This window comes from Bos indicus x Bos taurus, chromosome 1 (assembly GCF_003369695.1).
Source record: "Bos indicus x Bos taurus breed Angus x Brahman F1 hybrid chromosome 1, Bos_hybrid_MaternalHap_v2.0, whole genome shotgun sequence".
NCBI classification, from domain to species: Eukaryota; Metazoa; Chordata; class Mammalia; order Artiodactyla; family Bovidae; genus Bos; species Bos indicus x Bos taurus.
Window position 1 is genome coordinate 70,623,322 of NC_040076.1, and position 16,588 is coordinate 70,639,909.

At 38.8% G+C, this 16,588-nt stretch overlaps 1 protein-coding gene across 2 annotated transcripts in view; it reads right to left on the reverse strand.

The window, feature by feature from the left end:
- Positions 1–16,588, reverse strand: part of TCTEX1D2 (Tctex1 domain containing 2) — a 27,872-nt gene continuing 11,284 nt past the window's right edge. The window contains exons 4-5 of one of the 2 annotated variants that reach the window (XM_027537238.1): positions 9,593–9,656; positions 1–145 (exon numbers count right to left, since the gene is read on the reverse strand). In XM_027537238.1, the coding sequence (XP_027393039.1) occupies positions 77–145; positions 9,593–9,656 (133 nt within the window). In that variant the 3' untranslated portion in view covers positions 1–76. Of the gene's footprint in view, positions 151–9,592; positions 9,657–16,588 lie in introns of both variants that reach the window. The other variant, XM_027537232.1, reaches the window with a different exon arrangement.

The window sequence follows — 16,588 nt, forward strand, 5'->3', positions numbered from 1 at the left end:
TCAGTTGCCAAACTGTTCACTTTATTTTGTCAAGATATTTATTTAACAATGTAAAAAAGTTCATATTTCTTCATAGTCATATCTTTTTCCAGCTTTCAAGATTCAATAGTAGAAACAGCCAAATGCCGCTACAACACAGAATAAACTGTCCTAAAAAAAAGAAAGCAAACATGAATCCATTGTTAGTATTTCAGTTAGTACCAAAGGACAGCACAGATGTGAAATTAACATCATCTCAGATCTTTACCAGTTCTCAATCATGAAGACTTTCCTTTCTTTAAGAAACAGATTTTCCAGAGTATAGCTAGAGATTTTCTTGCCTCAGGATAGCTACAAAGTTGCTAACTAAAAGGGTAGGATGGTTAAATAATAGATTTTTTTTTTTAAATAATAGATTTTCTGAATGAAAAAAAAATAATAGATTTTCTGAATGAAGAAACATAATGCAAGCTAATGTACTTTATGTAATGTTTATTATTAAATAAGTATTCCCATTTTTCCTGATTTATCAAAGAAATAATATAATTAAAATGCTTTGAGTTTCTTAAAGTATATGCATTACCAAATCCAAGCATGTTACAGTATCACAGATAATGAAAATACAGCACCTTGTCATAAATTCTGGATAAGGACAAATGATGTCTGGTTGTTTGTTCTTAACTGATAAAATATAACTGTCCACCTTTTAACTCAGAATCTGAAAATGTGCTCCATATCCTATAAATTTGTTAAAAAATGTTTTAGGTAATTAGAGGTGTTCAACATGCCTTAGGGAGAAGGCAATGGCACCCCACTCCAGTACTGTTGCCTGGAAAATCTCATGGATGGAGGAGCCTGGTAGGCTGCAGTCCACGGGGTTGCTAAGAGTCAGACACGACTGAGCAACTTCACTTTCACTTTCTACTTTAATGCATTGGAGAAGGAAATGGCAACCCACTCCAGTGTTCTTGCCTGGAGAATCCCATGGACGGAGAAGCCTGGTAGGCTGCAGTCCATGGGGTCGCACAGAGTCGGACACGACTGAAGTGACTTAGCAGCAGCAGCAGCAGCAGCAGCAGCAGCAACATGCCTCAATTCAGTTCAGTTGCTCAGTCGTGTCCGACTCTTTGCTACCCCATGAATCGCAGCACGCCAGGCCTTCCTGTCCATCACCAACTCCCGGAGTCTACTCAAACTCACGTCCATCGAGTCGGTGATGCCATCCAGACATCTCATCCTCTGTCGTCCCCTTCTCCTCCTGCCCCCAATCCCTCTCAGCTTCAGGGTTTTTTCCAATGAGTCAACTCTTCGCATGAGGTGGCCAAATTATTGGAGTTTCAGCTTCAGCATCTGTCCTTCCAATGAACAGCCAGGACTGATCTGCTTTAAAATGGACTGGTTGGATCTCCTTGCAGTCCAAGGGACTCTCAAGAGTCTTCTCCAACTCCACAGTTCAAAAGCGTCAATTCTAAGGCACTCAGCTTTCTTCACAGTCCAACTCTCACATCCATACATGACCACAGGAAAAACCATAGCCTTGACTAGACGGACCTTTGTTGGCAAAGTAACGTCTCTGCTTTTGAATATGCTATCTAGGTTGGTCATAACTTTCCTTCCAAGGAGTAAGCATCTTTAATTTCATGGCTGCAATCACCATCTGCAGTGATTTTGGAGCCCAGAAAAATAAAGTCTGACACTGTTTCCCCATCTATTTGCCATGAAGTGATGGGACCAGATGCCATGATCTTAGTTTTCTGAATGCCTTAGTACCTCCTAACCCATCAACCTCACCTCCAGCCTGGCAATGATGCAAGAAAATATGACTTCAAGTACGTGATTATTAACCAAAAGCAAATTCTTCAGTTAACCCAGTTCCCTGGCTTCTTGGGTGGGATTATTGTGTTCTAAAATAATGCTATCTGGCACCTAACTGCTGAATAACCATAGACTAGAGGACACTGGAACCCACTGAAAAAAAGGTAACCCACATCAAAAACAAAGAAGAAGCTGTAGAGATGAAATGGGAATCCGAGTTCTTGTTTCTGGAGCCGAAGAATGAACTTCACGAACACACAAACACTTAGGGTAGCAAGCAAACAGGATTTATTAAAGAGAAGGAAAGTACAAAGCTCTCAGCATAGACACTGAGAAGAGGGTAGAGAGTCACCCAAAGGTGGGACTAACAGCAGTATTTATATCCTTAATCTGTACATTTTTGGTTAGCTCCTGTCCTTAAAATACATCATTTTTAACTAACCAGTTTAAAGGTCAAGATGCTTAGCTTAACATCTTTATGGCTTCTCTTGATCCTTGAATTAATTTGCCACCCTTTTTCATGCCACCTGGCCATTTTACAATGGACGAGATGTATGGATTTAAGATTAATAATCATCAGTTGTGTTTCATAACAAAGCTAGTGGAAATGATAGAATTCCAGTTGAGTTATTTCAAATCCTAAAACATGATGCTGTTAAAGTGCTGCAGTCAATATGCCAGCAATTTTGGAAAACTCAGCAGTGGCCACAGGACTGGAAAAGGTCAGTTTTCATTCCAATAGCAGAGAAAAGCAATGCCAAAGAATGTTCAAACTACCACACAATTGCACTCATCTCACACGCTAGCAAAGTAATGCTCAAAATTCTCCAGGCCAGGCTTCAATAGTTTGTGAACTATGAACTTCCAGATATTCAAGCTGGATTTAGAAAAGGCAGAGGAACCAGATATCAAATCGCCAATATCCACTGGATTATAGGAAAAGCAAGAGAATTCCAGAAAAACATCTATTTCTGCTTTATTGATTACACCAAAGCCTTTAACTGTATGGATCACAACAAACTGTGGAAAATTCTTAAAGAGATGGGAATACCAGACCACGTTACCTGCTTCCTGAGAATTCTGTATGCAGGTCAGGAAGCAACAGTTAGAACTAGACATGGAACAACAGACTGGTTCCAAACTGGGAAAGGAGTACATCAAGGCTGTATATTATCACCCTGCTTATTTAACTTCTATGCAAGTTACATCATGGGAAATGCTGGATTGAATGAAGCACAAGCTGGGATCAAGACTGCTGGGAGAAATATCAATAACCTCAGATATGCAGATGACACCACCCTTATGGCAGAAAGTGAAGAAAAACTAAAGAGCCTCTTGATGAAAGTGAAAGAGGAAAGTGAAAACGTTGGCTTAAAACTTGATATTCAGAAAACTAAGACCATGGCATCTGGTCCCATCACTTCACAGCAAATATATGGGGAAACAATGGAAACAGTGAGAGACTTTATTTTGACTGGCTCCAAAATCACTGCAGATGGTGACTGCAGCCATGAAATTAAAAGATGCTTGCTCCTTGGAAGAAAAGCTATGACCATCCTAGACAGCATATTAAAAAGCAGAGATATTACTTTGCCAACAAAGGTCCATCTAGTCAAAGCTATGGTTTTCCAGTAGTCATGTATGGATGTGAGAGTTGGGACTGTGAAGAAAGCTGAGTGCCTTAGAATTGATGCTTTTCAACTGTGGAGTTGGAGAAGACTCTTGAGAGTCCCTTGGCCTGCAAGGAGATCCAACCAGTCCATCCTAAAGGAAATCAGTCCTGAATATTCACTGGAAGGACTGATGCTGAAGCTGAAACTCCAATACTTTGGCCACCTAATGCGAAGAGCTAACTCATTTGAAAAGACCTTGATGTTGGGAAAGATTGAAGGCAGGAGGAGAAGGGGACGACAGAGGATGAGATGGCTGGATGGCATCACCAACTGGATGGACATGAATTTGAGTAAACTCTGGGAGTTGGTGATGGACAGGGGGGCCTGGCATGCTGCAGTCCATGGAGTTGCAAAGAGTCAGACTGAGCAACTGAGCAACTGAACTGACTTTGATGTACGGGCTTAAGATTAATGATCATCAGTTGTTTTTTCCTCAGGCATATGGAACAGAAGTTAGTTACTTCCCTTCCCTGGATCTGAGTGCTGATAATTTGTCACACCAAGCACACATTCCAGGAATGGGAGAAAGGATATAACTTTAGGCTAATGGAGCCAGATGTTTATGAAAACAAGATTGAGGTCTCAGAGTCCTACACTCACTGCCTAGCAATTTCTACCTCAGCTAGATGGTAGGAAGGGCACAATCATTAAAAAATCAAATACCATACTCACCAGGTAGGTGACTCACAAACTGGAGAACAATAATACCAAAAAAGTTCTCCTATTGTTGTCAAGGTTCTGAACCCCACGTCAGGCTTACCAGCTTTCAGATCAGACAAAGGAACTAGGAATCCCCAGGGAATTTGACCTCAAGGCCAGTGGCATCTTATTATAGGACTTCCACAGGACTGGGGGAAACAGAGACACCAGTCCTGGAAGGCACAAACAAGATCTTGTATGCACCAAGACCCAGAGGAAAGGAGCAGTGACCCCATAGGAGACTGCTAGTGTTGGAGGGTCTCCTGTGGAGGCATGGGTTGGAAGAAGCTCACCACAAGGATGGGGCACTGAAAGCAGCAGGCCAAGAAGGTCCCCCTTGGCATAAACCCGCTTGGAGTTCGCCATTAACCCTACCATAGAGCCCAGAGACCCCAGGGCTGGGTTGCCTCAGGCCAAACAACTACTAGGGTGGGAGGGCAATCTCACCCATCAGCAGATAATTGGATTAAAGCAAGGCTCTGTCTCACCAGAGCAAGACCCAGTTTTTCCCACTGCCAGCCCCTCCCATCAGGAAGCTTACACAAACCTCTTTGCGTCCTCCATCAGAGGGCAGACAGAAGAAGCAGGAAGAACCACAGACCCACAGCAGTTAAAACAAAACCACATTACATAAAGTTAATCAGGATGAAAAAGCAGAAAGTTTTGTCCCAGATGAAGGGACAAGATCAAAACCCAGAAAAACAACTAAATGAAGTGGACATAGGCAACATTCCAGAAAAAGAATTCAGAATAATGATAGTCAAGATGATTCAGAATCTCAGGAAAACAATGGAGAAAATGCAAGAAATGTTTACCAAAGACCTAGAAGAACTAAAGAACAAACAGAGATGAATAATATACTAGAAGGAACCAACAGCAGAATAACTGAAGCACAAGAATAAATAAATGACTGGGTAGAAATCACTGCCACAGAACAAAATATAGAGAAAAGAATGAAAAGAAATGAAGAGAGTCTAAGAGGCCTCTGGGACAACAGTAAAGTCACCAACATTCACGTCATAGGGGATCCCAGAAGGAGACGAGAGAGAGAAAAAGGCCCTGAGAAAACATTCAAAGAGATAATAGCTGGAAACTTCCATAACATGGGAAAGGAAATAGTCAACCAGATCCAGAAAGCACAGAGTCCCAGGCGGGATAAACCCAAGGAGGAACACACCAAGACACATAGTAATCAAACTGACAAAAATTAAAGATGAAATAAAAACAGCAACAAAGGAAAAAGGACAAATAACATACAAGGGAACTCCCATTAGGCTATCAGCTGATTTCTCAGCAAAAACTCTACAAGCCAGAAGGGAATGGCATGATATATTTAAAGTGATGAAAGGGAAGAACCTACAACCAAGAAGACTCTACCCAGCAAGCCTCTCATCCAGATTTGATGGAGAAACCAAAAGCTTTCCAGCAAAAGTTAAGAGAATTCAGCACCACCAAACTGGCTTTACAACAAACGCTAAAGGAACTTCTCTAAGCAGGAAACACAGAGAAGGCAAAGACCTACAGAAAATAAACCTATACATCTGTGTCTCTTTTGCTGTCTCACATACAGGGTTATCATTACCATCTTTCTAAATTCCATATATATGTGTTAGTATACTGTATTGGTGTTTTTCTTTCTGGCTTACTTCACTCTGTATAATAGGCTCCAGTCTATTGGACTCTGTGCGAGAGGGAGAGGGTGGGATGATTTGGGAGAATGGCATTGAAACATGTATGATATTATACATGAAACGAATTGCCAGTCCAGGTTCGATGCAGGACACAGGATGCTTGGGGCTGGTGCACTGGGATGACCCAGAGGGATGGTATGGGGAGGGAGGTGGAGGGGGGTTCAGGATGGGGAACACGTGTACACCCGTGGCAGATTCATGTTGATGTATGGCAAAACCAATACAATATTGTAATTAGCCTCCAATTAAAATAAATAAATTTATATTAAAAAAATAAAAATAAATAAATTTCTAAAAAAAAAAAAAAGAAAAGAAACCTAAAACAATTAAGAAAATGGTAATAGGATTAAATGCACTAACCAAAAGACACAGACCTGCTTGGCAGATGAAAACATGTGCATGGATGATGTACTTCTACTTACCACATCACTTTGCTTGACCCCCCCAAATTGTATGTAATTATTTTATATTATTAGGTTAATCATGTTGCCATTATGGTTGGCTTTTATTTTTTGTCTGGCTACTGACTGAAAAAACTGATAAACATCTTTTATTATTGTGTTTATGTAACTATTATTCACTTAATACCACTGTATCATGATTGGTCAACAGGAAAATAATAGCACTCTATATCCTGTAATCACTTTTTAAAATCCAGATGCATATCAGAAATATCTTGGAAATTTTTAAAAAATACAAATGCCCGGGTATTGCTTTTTCTTTCTCCAGAGCTCCAAATATGTTTCTAATGAGCATTCATGTTTAAAAACAATTGGACTATATGATTATCTTTATTTCTTTCTAGTTTGTTTCACTTTTTCTATTTCATATTCAGCGCTCCCGTTTCATTTAGTTTATGTTTACCAATTATTCCATTTCCTTTTTTCTTTTGATGTTCTTTCTCAAGCATAGTAGAAAAGCTTTTGTACACTTATATACAAATAATATGTATAATATACGTATTTTAGAAAACTTATGAATTTTTGCCTAACTAAAAAATTTATGACATTTTGATTCCACTTGTTTGACTTAGTATGAATAGAATGCCAGATTCCTAATTTAAATAAGTAGATATGCAACAAGCAACAGAGGTTTACTGTATAGCACAGGGAACTATAGTCAATATCTTGTAATAACCTATAATGTCAAATAATTTAAAAAATATTATATGTGTATATGTATAACTGAATCACCTTGCTGTGCATCTGAAACACTGTAAGTCAACCATACTTCAGTAAAATATGTATCGCTAAAATAAAATAAAATAGTACTGTCTGTGGTGAGGAGCACCTATTTTTTGTTTGTTTTAATTTCTAATCCCTTATGAATGATACTTTCATAAAATAAAATAAAAATTATTAACTAAGAAAATGAAATGAAAAAAGAAACATACAAATACAACCTAAACTTCTTATTAATTAGACTCAATAAACATAAAATTACTCTGTCAAATTCCATGAGAGTTTCTAAACCCTTACACATAATTTATGTACTTATCTTTTTGAAGACATGTACCAAACAATTTGTAGACTGGCATTGGTCTTATAGACCCCACCTTTGATTGGCACTGTTCTTCCAGTGCCACCCAGAGTTCTTCACAGGAATTGAGCCCTGGCTATCCACAGTAATCAGTTCAATAATATGCTTTTCTCTCCCCTCTCTCATTTCCTCAACTCCTACTGGCCCTTCCTGGGATTTTCTCCCAAATAAACAAAATACTTTAAGCACTGAAAAATGAAGCCTAAATAAACACTCAATAAACTGAACTAAAGATATAGTAGACTAAGTTAGCAACCTAGACCAGGCTCTCAAAAATGACTTTTAGACACTTACCCCATTAATCCTATATTCTAAATCCAGATCCTGATCATCTTTACTAAGTAATAATTAATAAGTAAAATTTTAAATTGCATATTGGTTAATATGAGTATTGTCTAGTCTCCATGGGTTTCTAAGCTCTTGACCAGCTGAAATCATGACTGTCTTTTTGTGTGTGTGTGTGTGTGTTTATTTTTTAACTTTACAATATTCTATTGGTTTTGCCATATATCAACATGATCCGCCACAGATACACACGTGTTTCCCATCCTGAACCCTCCTCCCTCCTCCCTCCCCGTATCATGCCTCTGGGTCATCCCAGTGCACCATTTTATTCCTAGCAATAAAGGAATTGAGTTATGGGTTATCCCCTACTTTCTTCTCTACTTTCTAAATGTAATAACAGATTATAACAAAATCAAAACATTAAAATATAAGGCACATAATAGGAGCTCAGGATTATTTGTTGAATGAATGAATTGTATCATATAAGGACTCAGGGAAATATGCAGTTTTCAAAGAGCAGGGAAAACCACCACCTGAGTTTGACCCTTCTCCCAAAGAGCTGATATTTGAAGATTTGCATAGTACTTCCCACTGCCCTGGTGGCTCAGACGGTAAAGAATCTACCTGCAATGCGGGAGACCTGGGTTCCAGGGTTCAATCCCTGGGTCAGGAAGAGCCCCTGTAGAAGGGAATGGATACCCACTCCAGTATTCTTGCCTGGGGAATTCCATGGACGAGAAGCCTGGAGGGCTACAGTCGATATGAGTCGGACACAACTGAGTGACTAACCCTTTCCCACTGTCCATCCTGTGATCTTCAGGTTAGTTGAGCATAAAATAAAACTTTGGTAGGACCATAGAATTTTAGAGCTAAAAGGTACCTTAGGATCATCTGCACCAGCAGCTTCTATACCTGGCAGTAAGATAATCATGTGGAGAACTTTTTTAAAGAATCAGATTCCCTGATTCAACCCCTGGCTTATTTGATCAGAATTTATTGAGCAGAGCCCTGGCACCTATATTTTAAACAAGTTCCTCAAATTATTCTTAGTCACCCACAGCCAGTCTTTAGGAATATCTAATACAGCTTTCTCATATTACTGATACAATCAGAGAAAAGCTCAATGACTTACCTAAAGTCATTCAATTAGAAAGTTACAGCACTAGAAATGGGACCTCTCCCAATTCACTCAATCTAGTTCTTCTCTTCTACTCTACTATACTTTAAGTCTGACTCTACTAACTCACAACCTGAGAGCATTTGGATAGAAGACAGGATCCTTTCTGGAAATAAGCATAAAATAACAACATATGTTTAAAATATATGAAATGTTCATGTCAATAATGTCCCAATGTTTAAATGAAACTTCTTTATAAAAATTCCTCTGTACTTTTGCTTAGTTTTACTAAATAGCTTTAAGATAAAGTAATTAATTTTATTACTGAAAGAAAAATCACCTTTGCTCATGGAATCCCTGCCACCCAAATTTCTTTGCAGCTTAACAAACTGCTGTCTGTTAGCACCAAATAAGTAGTATGCTATTTCTACATTCAAATTTGTGAAGAGTTACATCATCAGTAGATATAAAAGTGTCCTTATCTATAAGCAGCACACTAGGCTTCTAATTTAGTAACACAAATGGACAGTAAAATCATCTTATCTAGAAGTAGTGTCAGACAAATGTCTAAAACTAAAGTGGCCTCAGGAACTTCTCTGGCAGTTTGGTTATTAAGACTCCACACTGCCAATGCAGGAGGCATGGGTTTAATCCCTGGTTGGGGAACTAAAATCCCACATGCTGTGATGCCAAAATAAATAAAGTGTCACCATATCTTAACAAATATTAAGGGATTTGATCTGGAATGCCCACGTGTCCTTAAGATAGGCAAAAAAGGTTTCCAGTAGACTTACATTCATGAAAACATCATGAGTACAGTTGTCAGTGTCAGCATCCCAGAAACAGCGAGCAGCCATGCTAAAAAGTCAAAGAGTAGAGAATTATCAACAATATAACAAGGACCTGAACCACATATATCTGCCATAAACAAAAGTTTCCATGATACATTCTTACATACCAGTGCTTCCAAATCTTTTCACAGAATGAGATGACATATAGAAAATCATATTTGTATAGCAAAAGATCCTGGGTACACTAGAAGGGACTGGAGTCAGATGAGGCTGCTTGCAGCTGGAGGTAACAGGCCCAGGGGTCTAGCAGCCTCAGACTCTGACTGGCTGCTCAATGGCTGAAGAGGTGGATACCTTGAAGTCTAAGGCAGTCAAGGTGGAAAGCTCTGTTAAAGATTATTTCAGGTCAGACTTTTAGAGGAAATAATACCTAGACTTATGGCTAATAAAATGGGCTCAATTCCTGCACAATAATATGAGAAGGAAGGTCTGGAAAGGACCAACAAATTATTTAGTCCAATCTGTTCTAGAAACCAGAGATCAAATTGCCAACATCCACTGGATCACTGAAAAAGCAAGAGAGTTCCAGAACAACATCTATTTCTGCTTTATTGACTATGCCAAAGCCTTTCACTGTGTGGATCACAATAAACTGTGGAAAATTCTGAAAGAGATGGGAATACCAGACCACCTGACCTGCCTCTTGAGAAATCTGTATGCAGGTCAGGAAGCAACAGTTAGAACTGGACATGGAACAACAGACTGGTTCACAAATAGGAAAAGGAGTACGTCAAGGCTGTATATTGTCACCCTGTTTATTTAACTTATATGCAGAGTACATCATGAGAAATGCTGGGCTGGATGAAGCACAAGCTGGAATCAAGATTTCTGGGAGAAATATCAATAACCTCAGATATGCAGATGACACCACCCTTATGGCAGAAAGTGAAGAAGAACTAAAGAGTCTCTTGATGAAAGTGAAAGAGGAGAGTGAAAAGTTGGCTTAAAGCTCAACATTCAGAAAACTAAGATCATGGCATCAGGTCCCATCACTTCCTGGCAAGTGGATGGGGAAACAGTGGAAACAGTGTCAGACTTTATTTTGAGGGGCTCCAAAATCACTGCAGATGGTGACTGCAGCCATGAAATTAAAAGATGCTTGCTCCCTGGAAGAAAAGCTATGACCATCTAGATAGCATATTAAAAAGCAGAGACATTACTTTGCCAACAAACGTCCATCTAGTCAAGGCTATGGTTTTTCCAGTGGTCATGTATGGATGTGAGAGTTGGACTATAAAGAAAGCTGAGTGCCGAAGAAGTGATGCTTTTGAACTGTGGTGTTGGAGAAGACTCTTGAGAGTCCCTTGGACTGCAAGGAGATCCAACCAGTCCACCCTAAAGGAAATCAGTCCTGAATATTCATTGGAAAGATTGATGCTGAAGCTGAAACTCCAATACTTTGGTCCCCTGATGGAAGAACTGACTCATTTGAAAAGACCTTGATGCTGGCAAAGACTGAAGGCGGGAGGAGAAGGGGATGACAGAGGATGAGATGGTTGGATGGCATTACCGACTCAATGGGCATGAGTTTGAGTAAACTCCGGGAGTTGGTGATGGACGGGGGGCCTAGCGTGCTGCAGTCCATGGGGTTGCAAAGAGTTGTGACTGAACTGATCAGTGCATAGGATCCTAGAGAAGAAAGGGACAATTCTAAACTAGAATTCAATCTTCTAACTAATTCTATCCAGTATTATCTCTACAGGATGCTATGCTGCCTCTAAATTCTAAAATTAGCCATTCTCCTCTCCCCAGTTAATGGATAAGAACAAATGTCAGTCAAAATAAAAGTCTATTTGAAAATGGAAACAAATATGAAGAAGTTTTAGATTACTAAATGAAATTACGGTATTTCTTAGAATGAAATTCTGTGCAGCCATTAAAGATTTTTTACAAAAAAAAAACTTTTAAGAACATGAAAAGATATTCACAATATAATAAGTTTTTAAAAAGTAATTTTAAATGTTCTATTTTTTTTAATGTATGTATATGATTCATCATTAACATTTATTGAACACTACTTTGTGCCTCATTGGTCTAAGTGCTTTATATTAACTTACTTAATCCTATGAGATAGGTACTATTAATATACCCATTTAATAAATAGGGAAACTGAGAAATTAATAAATTTGTCTAAAGTCATTTATAATATATAGTAAGTGACAAAGGTTGGCTTTGAACCTAGGCAGTACACGACTGAAGTGACTTAGCAGCAGCAGCAGTTCAGCTTCAAGCCTGTAGAGAAAGATATACACATACCATACTATATTCGTTCAATTTTAAAAGCCTTTTTCCCCTGACTTTTACATAGAATAGCTCCCCCCAGCCTAATATTTCACACATTCTTAAATCCAAAAAGTTCTACCTATTTCCAAATGGTAACAGGATGAATCAAATTAATATACTTAACTGATCAATCAACAAGTATTTATTTAGCAAGTATCATATGTCCAGAATCAGTAAAACCTGGCTTTGTCCTCAAACAATTCTCAACTTAATTTGGTGAAAAAAAATAATACTCATTAAAAGAATAAGATAATGTATTGTTGGTGCTGTTATAGGTTATTTAGGATTAAAAGGGATTATATTGTCTATGCCAAGCCTCCAAGTCCAAGTTGCACAATAGTTGAATTAAATCTGTAGAAGTGCTGAAGAATTTTAGAGAATTTAGAGAGGACAAAAAGCCAAAGAAGATTTCATGAAGGAAGCAGTACTTAAGCTGAGTAGAACCAAGTGTAAGAATAAATATAAAAATGTATTTAACCAGTATTTGTTGAGTATTATATATAAGCAAAGTGCTAGGTGTAAATGATACACAGATGCACAAAACACAATTTTACTTTAGAATTGCAGTCTCTTTACACAATTTCCCAAAAAAAGGAACCAGAGCTCCTTGGAAAAATGGCCAGTTCTAAGACTGTGGCTGAAAATGTACAAGATAAACCTGGGATACTTAAATCATTTCAAAACCCTTGGCTATATAAAAAAGAATGTTATATTCATTTAAATATATATACATATGTACATTTTTATATATTTATGTATATATATATATATTTATAAAATTATGTCAAAAGACTTAGAAGAAATATGATGGAACAGTTTGTAGGTGCCCAAATGCTCCCACCAAGTCAATTAGAAAAAATAAATAAAATGAATCAGAGAGCTGCTGAAGGAAATAAAGACTAGGAGAGCCAAAATTCCAGAGAAAGGTGAACCACATGAAGTAAGCTGAAACTCTGAAGCAAAGTTCTCCCTGAGGCACTTACCAACTCTAAGCACAGAGCTAGAGGCTGAGAGCCTGGGCTTTGTCCAGGAAAAGGACCAATTACTGAGGGAAAAAAAAAATCAGCAGGACTGCTGGCAGTCTTGCAGGGCTGGGGAGTTGGGGGTGGCATAAAACTGGAGACGTTGAAGGGGCCAAGATCCCTGTGAAAAAGGAGAGAGTAGAACTGAGCCTGTCACTTGGTAGGTTCCCCCTCAAGACGTGTTAAATTCTGAAACTGTGCATGCAGGAACCTAAAAAGCTAAACATGGTAGGCAAAATAATGGCCAAATATGTCTATGTCCTAAGCCCCAGAACCTGTGAATGTGATATTACATGGCAAAAATGGCTTTACAGATGTATAATGAATGATATTAAGATGGGGAGATTATCCAGGTGGGTTCCATGTAATCACGAGTCCTTATAAAAGAAAGAGGGAGGCAGGAGGGTCAGGGTCAGAGAGACATTTGAAGACACAATGCTACTGGCATTGAAGATGGAGGAAGGGTTTGGAGCTGAGGAATGCAGGTGGCCTCTAGAAGATGGAATAGGCAAGGGAGTGAACCCTCCCCCAGAGCCTCCAAGAGGAATACAGCCCTGCCAACACCTTGATTTTAGCTCAACAAAACCCATTCTGAATGTAGGATTTCCAGAACCGTAAAAGAACATATTTTTGCTTTTCTAGGAAACTAATTCGTTACAGAAAAAGCCTTTGGAATGAAGCGGAGTTTAACACTCAGAAGAAAAGGACTAAAAGTCAGTAGATCAGGTTTCAATGAACACGCCAGGTTCTTGGTTGAAAGATTTGGAGGGCTACATTCAACAAAGAAGGGTGAGGTAAAGATGGAGAAAGCCTTATCAAAACAGCAACAACCCAACCTCAACTCAGCTCAGTATCTTATTGGATTCAGGTAAGTAGACCATATTCTACCTGAATAACAAAGGAATGGTAAACCTTTTCTGGAGGAAAATAATATTATCTGCAAGTTTTACAAGTTTTAACACAATATCCAGGACTCAAAGTAGGCATGCCAAGAGACAGAGCCATATGAAAGATTAATAAGACAAAAAAATAGTCAAAGAAAACAGGCTAACACACAGTTCAGAGACAAGGGTAAGCACTGCTAAGACCAAAATGTAAAAAGAGAGGAGAGAGGGAGGATGGAGAACATAGATTAAAAAATAATTTCACTAGACAATTAGAATCTATGAAAAAAGATTTTAAATGGAAATCCTAGACTTATAAAATATAATAACAAGTTAGGAATTCAGCTGGTGGGTTTATTAATATCAGATTAGACAGAATGGAAAAGAGGATTAGTGAACTGAGGGACAAGTCAATAGAAAAATACTCAAACTGAAGTACAGAGAACAAAAAATCAGACAATAGCATCATAAGAGATATGTCTGCTACTGCTAAGTCACTTCAGTTGTGTCCAACTCTGTGCGACCCCATAGACGGCAGCCCACCAGGCTCCATCCCTGGGATTCTCCAGGCAAGAACACTGGAATGGGTTGCCATTTCCTTCTCCTATGCATGAAAGTGAAAAGTGAAAGTGAAGTCGCTCAGCCATGTCCGACTCTTAGAGACCCCATGAACTGCAGCCTACCAGGCTCCTCCATCCATGGGATTTTCCAGGCAAGAGTACTGGAGTGGGGAGCCATTGCCTTCTCCAAGAGATATGTGTATTACTGTAAAAAGATCTAAATATTTGTAACTGGAGTCCATAAAGGACAGCAGACAGCAAGGAAGCAGAGGCAATATTTTAAAGGATAATAGCCATATATAGCACCCAGATCTTAGTATCTAATGCCATTATCCAAGAAAATGAATCAAGGCTCCTTAGAGAAGTGGCTGATTCTAGGGCTGGGGCAGGGAATGGATAAGGTAAGACATCTTATAGTGCCAGTAAATAAGGATGTGCTCAAAAACCCCACAATGGCAGGGTATGTAAAAGGGACCCAGGAGTCAACCGAAAGAATTCCCAATGGCCAAAGCTGGAACAATCTGAGCCATGAAATAAATAAAGTAGAACTGGATTATAATCCAAATTATAAATTTTCATAGTCCAAACTGAAATAAATGAATGAATAAACAAATAAATGGGAAAGAAACAAATCTTCTATGCTGAAAAATTCCAAATCATTTGTATAGACACTCCGCTTTCAAGGAGGTGGAATATAACTGCTTGCTCCTAAAGTGTGGGTGGCACGTAGTGATTTCTTTGTAAACAGTACAGTATGGAAAAGAAAGAGTAACTTTACAGTGGACAATCTGACAAATACTACTCAGATAGGTATCAAAATTAACATCAATAGTAACATATAATGCTAACAACATGTACCCTGAAATAATACAATGAGAACAGCACTTTACCTCTGTGATCTTCCTCCCCCAAATTTATAAATCCAGGCTTATTATGAGCAAACAAATCCCATTTGAGGGACATTCTACAAAATACTTACCCATACCTCTCAAAACTGTCAAAGGTCATCAAAACCAAAGAATATCTGAGAAACTGTCATAGCCAAGAAAAGACTAAGAAGAGACATGTAATATGGTACCCTATATATGATCCTAGACTGGAAAAATGACATTAGGTAAAAACTAAAGAAACTGGAATAATATATGCACTTCAGTTAATAAAGCATAAATATTGGTTCATTGATTGTGGCAAATAAGAAACGCTGGACTGGAAGAAACACAAGCTAGAATCAAGATTGCCGGGAGAAATATCAATAACCTCAGATTTGCAGATGACACCACCCTTATGGTAGAAAGTGAAGAGGAACTAAAAAGCCTCTTGATGAAAATGAAAGGGGAGAGTGAAAAAGTTGGCTTAAAGCTCAACATTCAGAAAACAAAGATCATGGCATCCGGTCCCATCACTTCATGGCAAATAGATGGGGAAACAGTGGAAACAGTGTCAGACTTTATTTTTCTGGGCTCCAAAATCAGTGCAGATGGTGACTGCAGCCATGAAATTAAAAGACGCTTACTCCTTGGAAGGAAAGTTATGACCAGCCTAGATAGCATATTCAAAAGCAGAGACATTACTTTGCCAACAAAGGTCTGTCTAGTCAAGGCTATGGTTTTTCCTGTGGTCATGTATGGATGTGAGAGTTGGACTGTGAAGAAGGCTGAGCGCCGAAGAATTGATGCTTTTGAACTGTGGTGTTGGAGAAGACTCTTGAGAGTCCCTTGGACTGCAAGGAGATCCAACCAGTCCATTCTGAAAGAGATCAGCCCTGGGATTTATTCGGAAGAAATGATGCTAAAGCTGAAACTCCAGTACTTTGGCCACCTCATGTGAAGAGTTGACTCATTGGAAAAGACTCTGATGCTGGGAGGGATTGGGCGCAGGAGGAGAAGGGGATGACAGAGGATGAGATGGCAGGATGGCATCACTGACTGGATGGACGTGAGTCTGAGTGAACTCCGGGAGTTGGTGATGGACAGGGAGGCCTGGTGTGCTGCGATTCATGGGGTCGCAAAGAGTCGGACATGACTGAGCGACTGAACTGACTGAATAGAAGATGTTAATAACAGAAGAAACTGGATGTGAAATATTTAAGAACTCTCTGTACTATCTCTGAAACTTTTCTATAAATCTAAACTATTCTAAGATAAAAGACTTGTTTAAAAAAAAGAAAAAATGGTTAAGACTTTTCTCAAG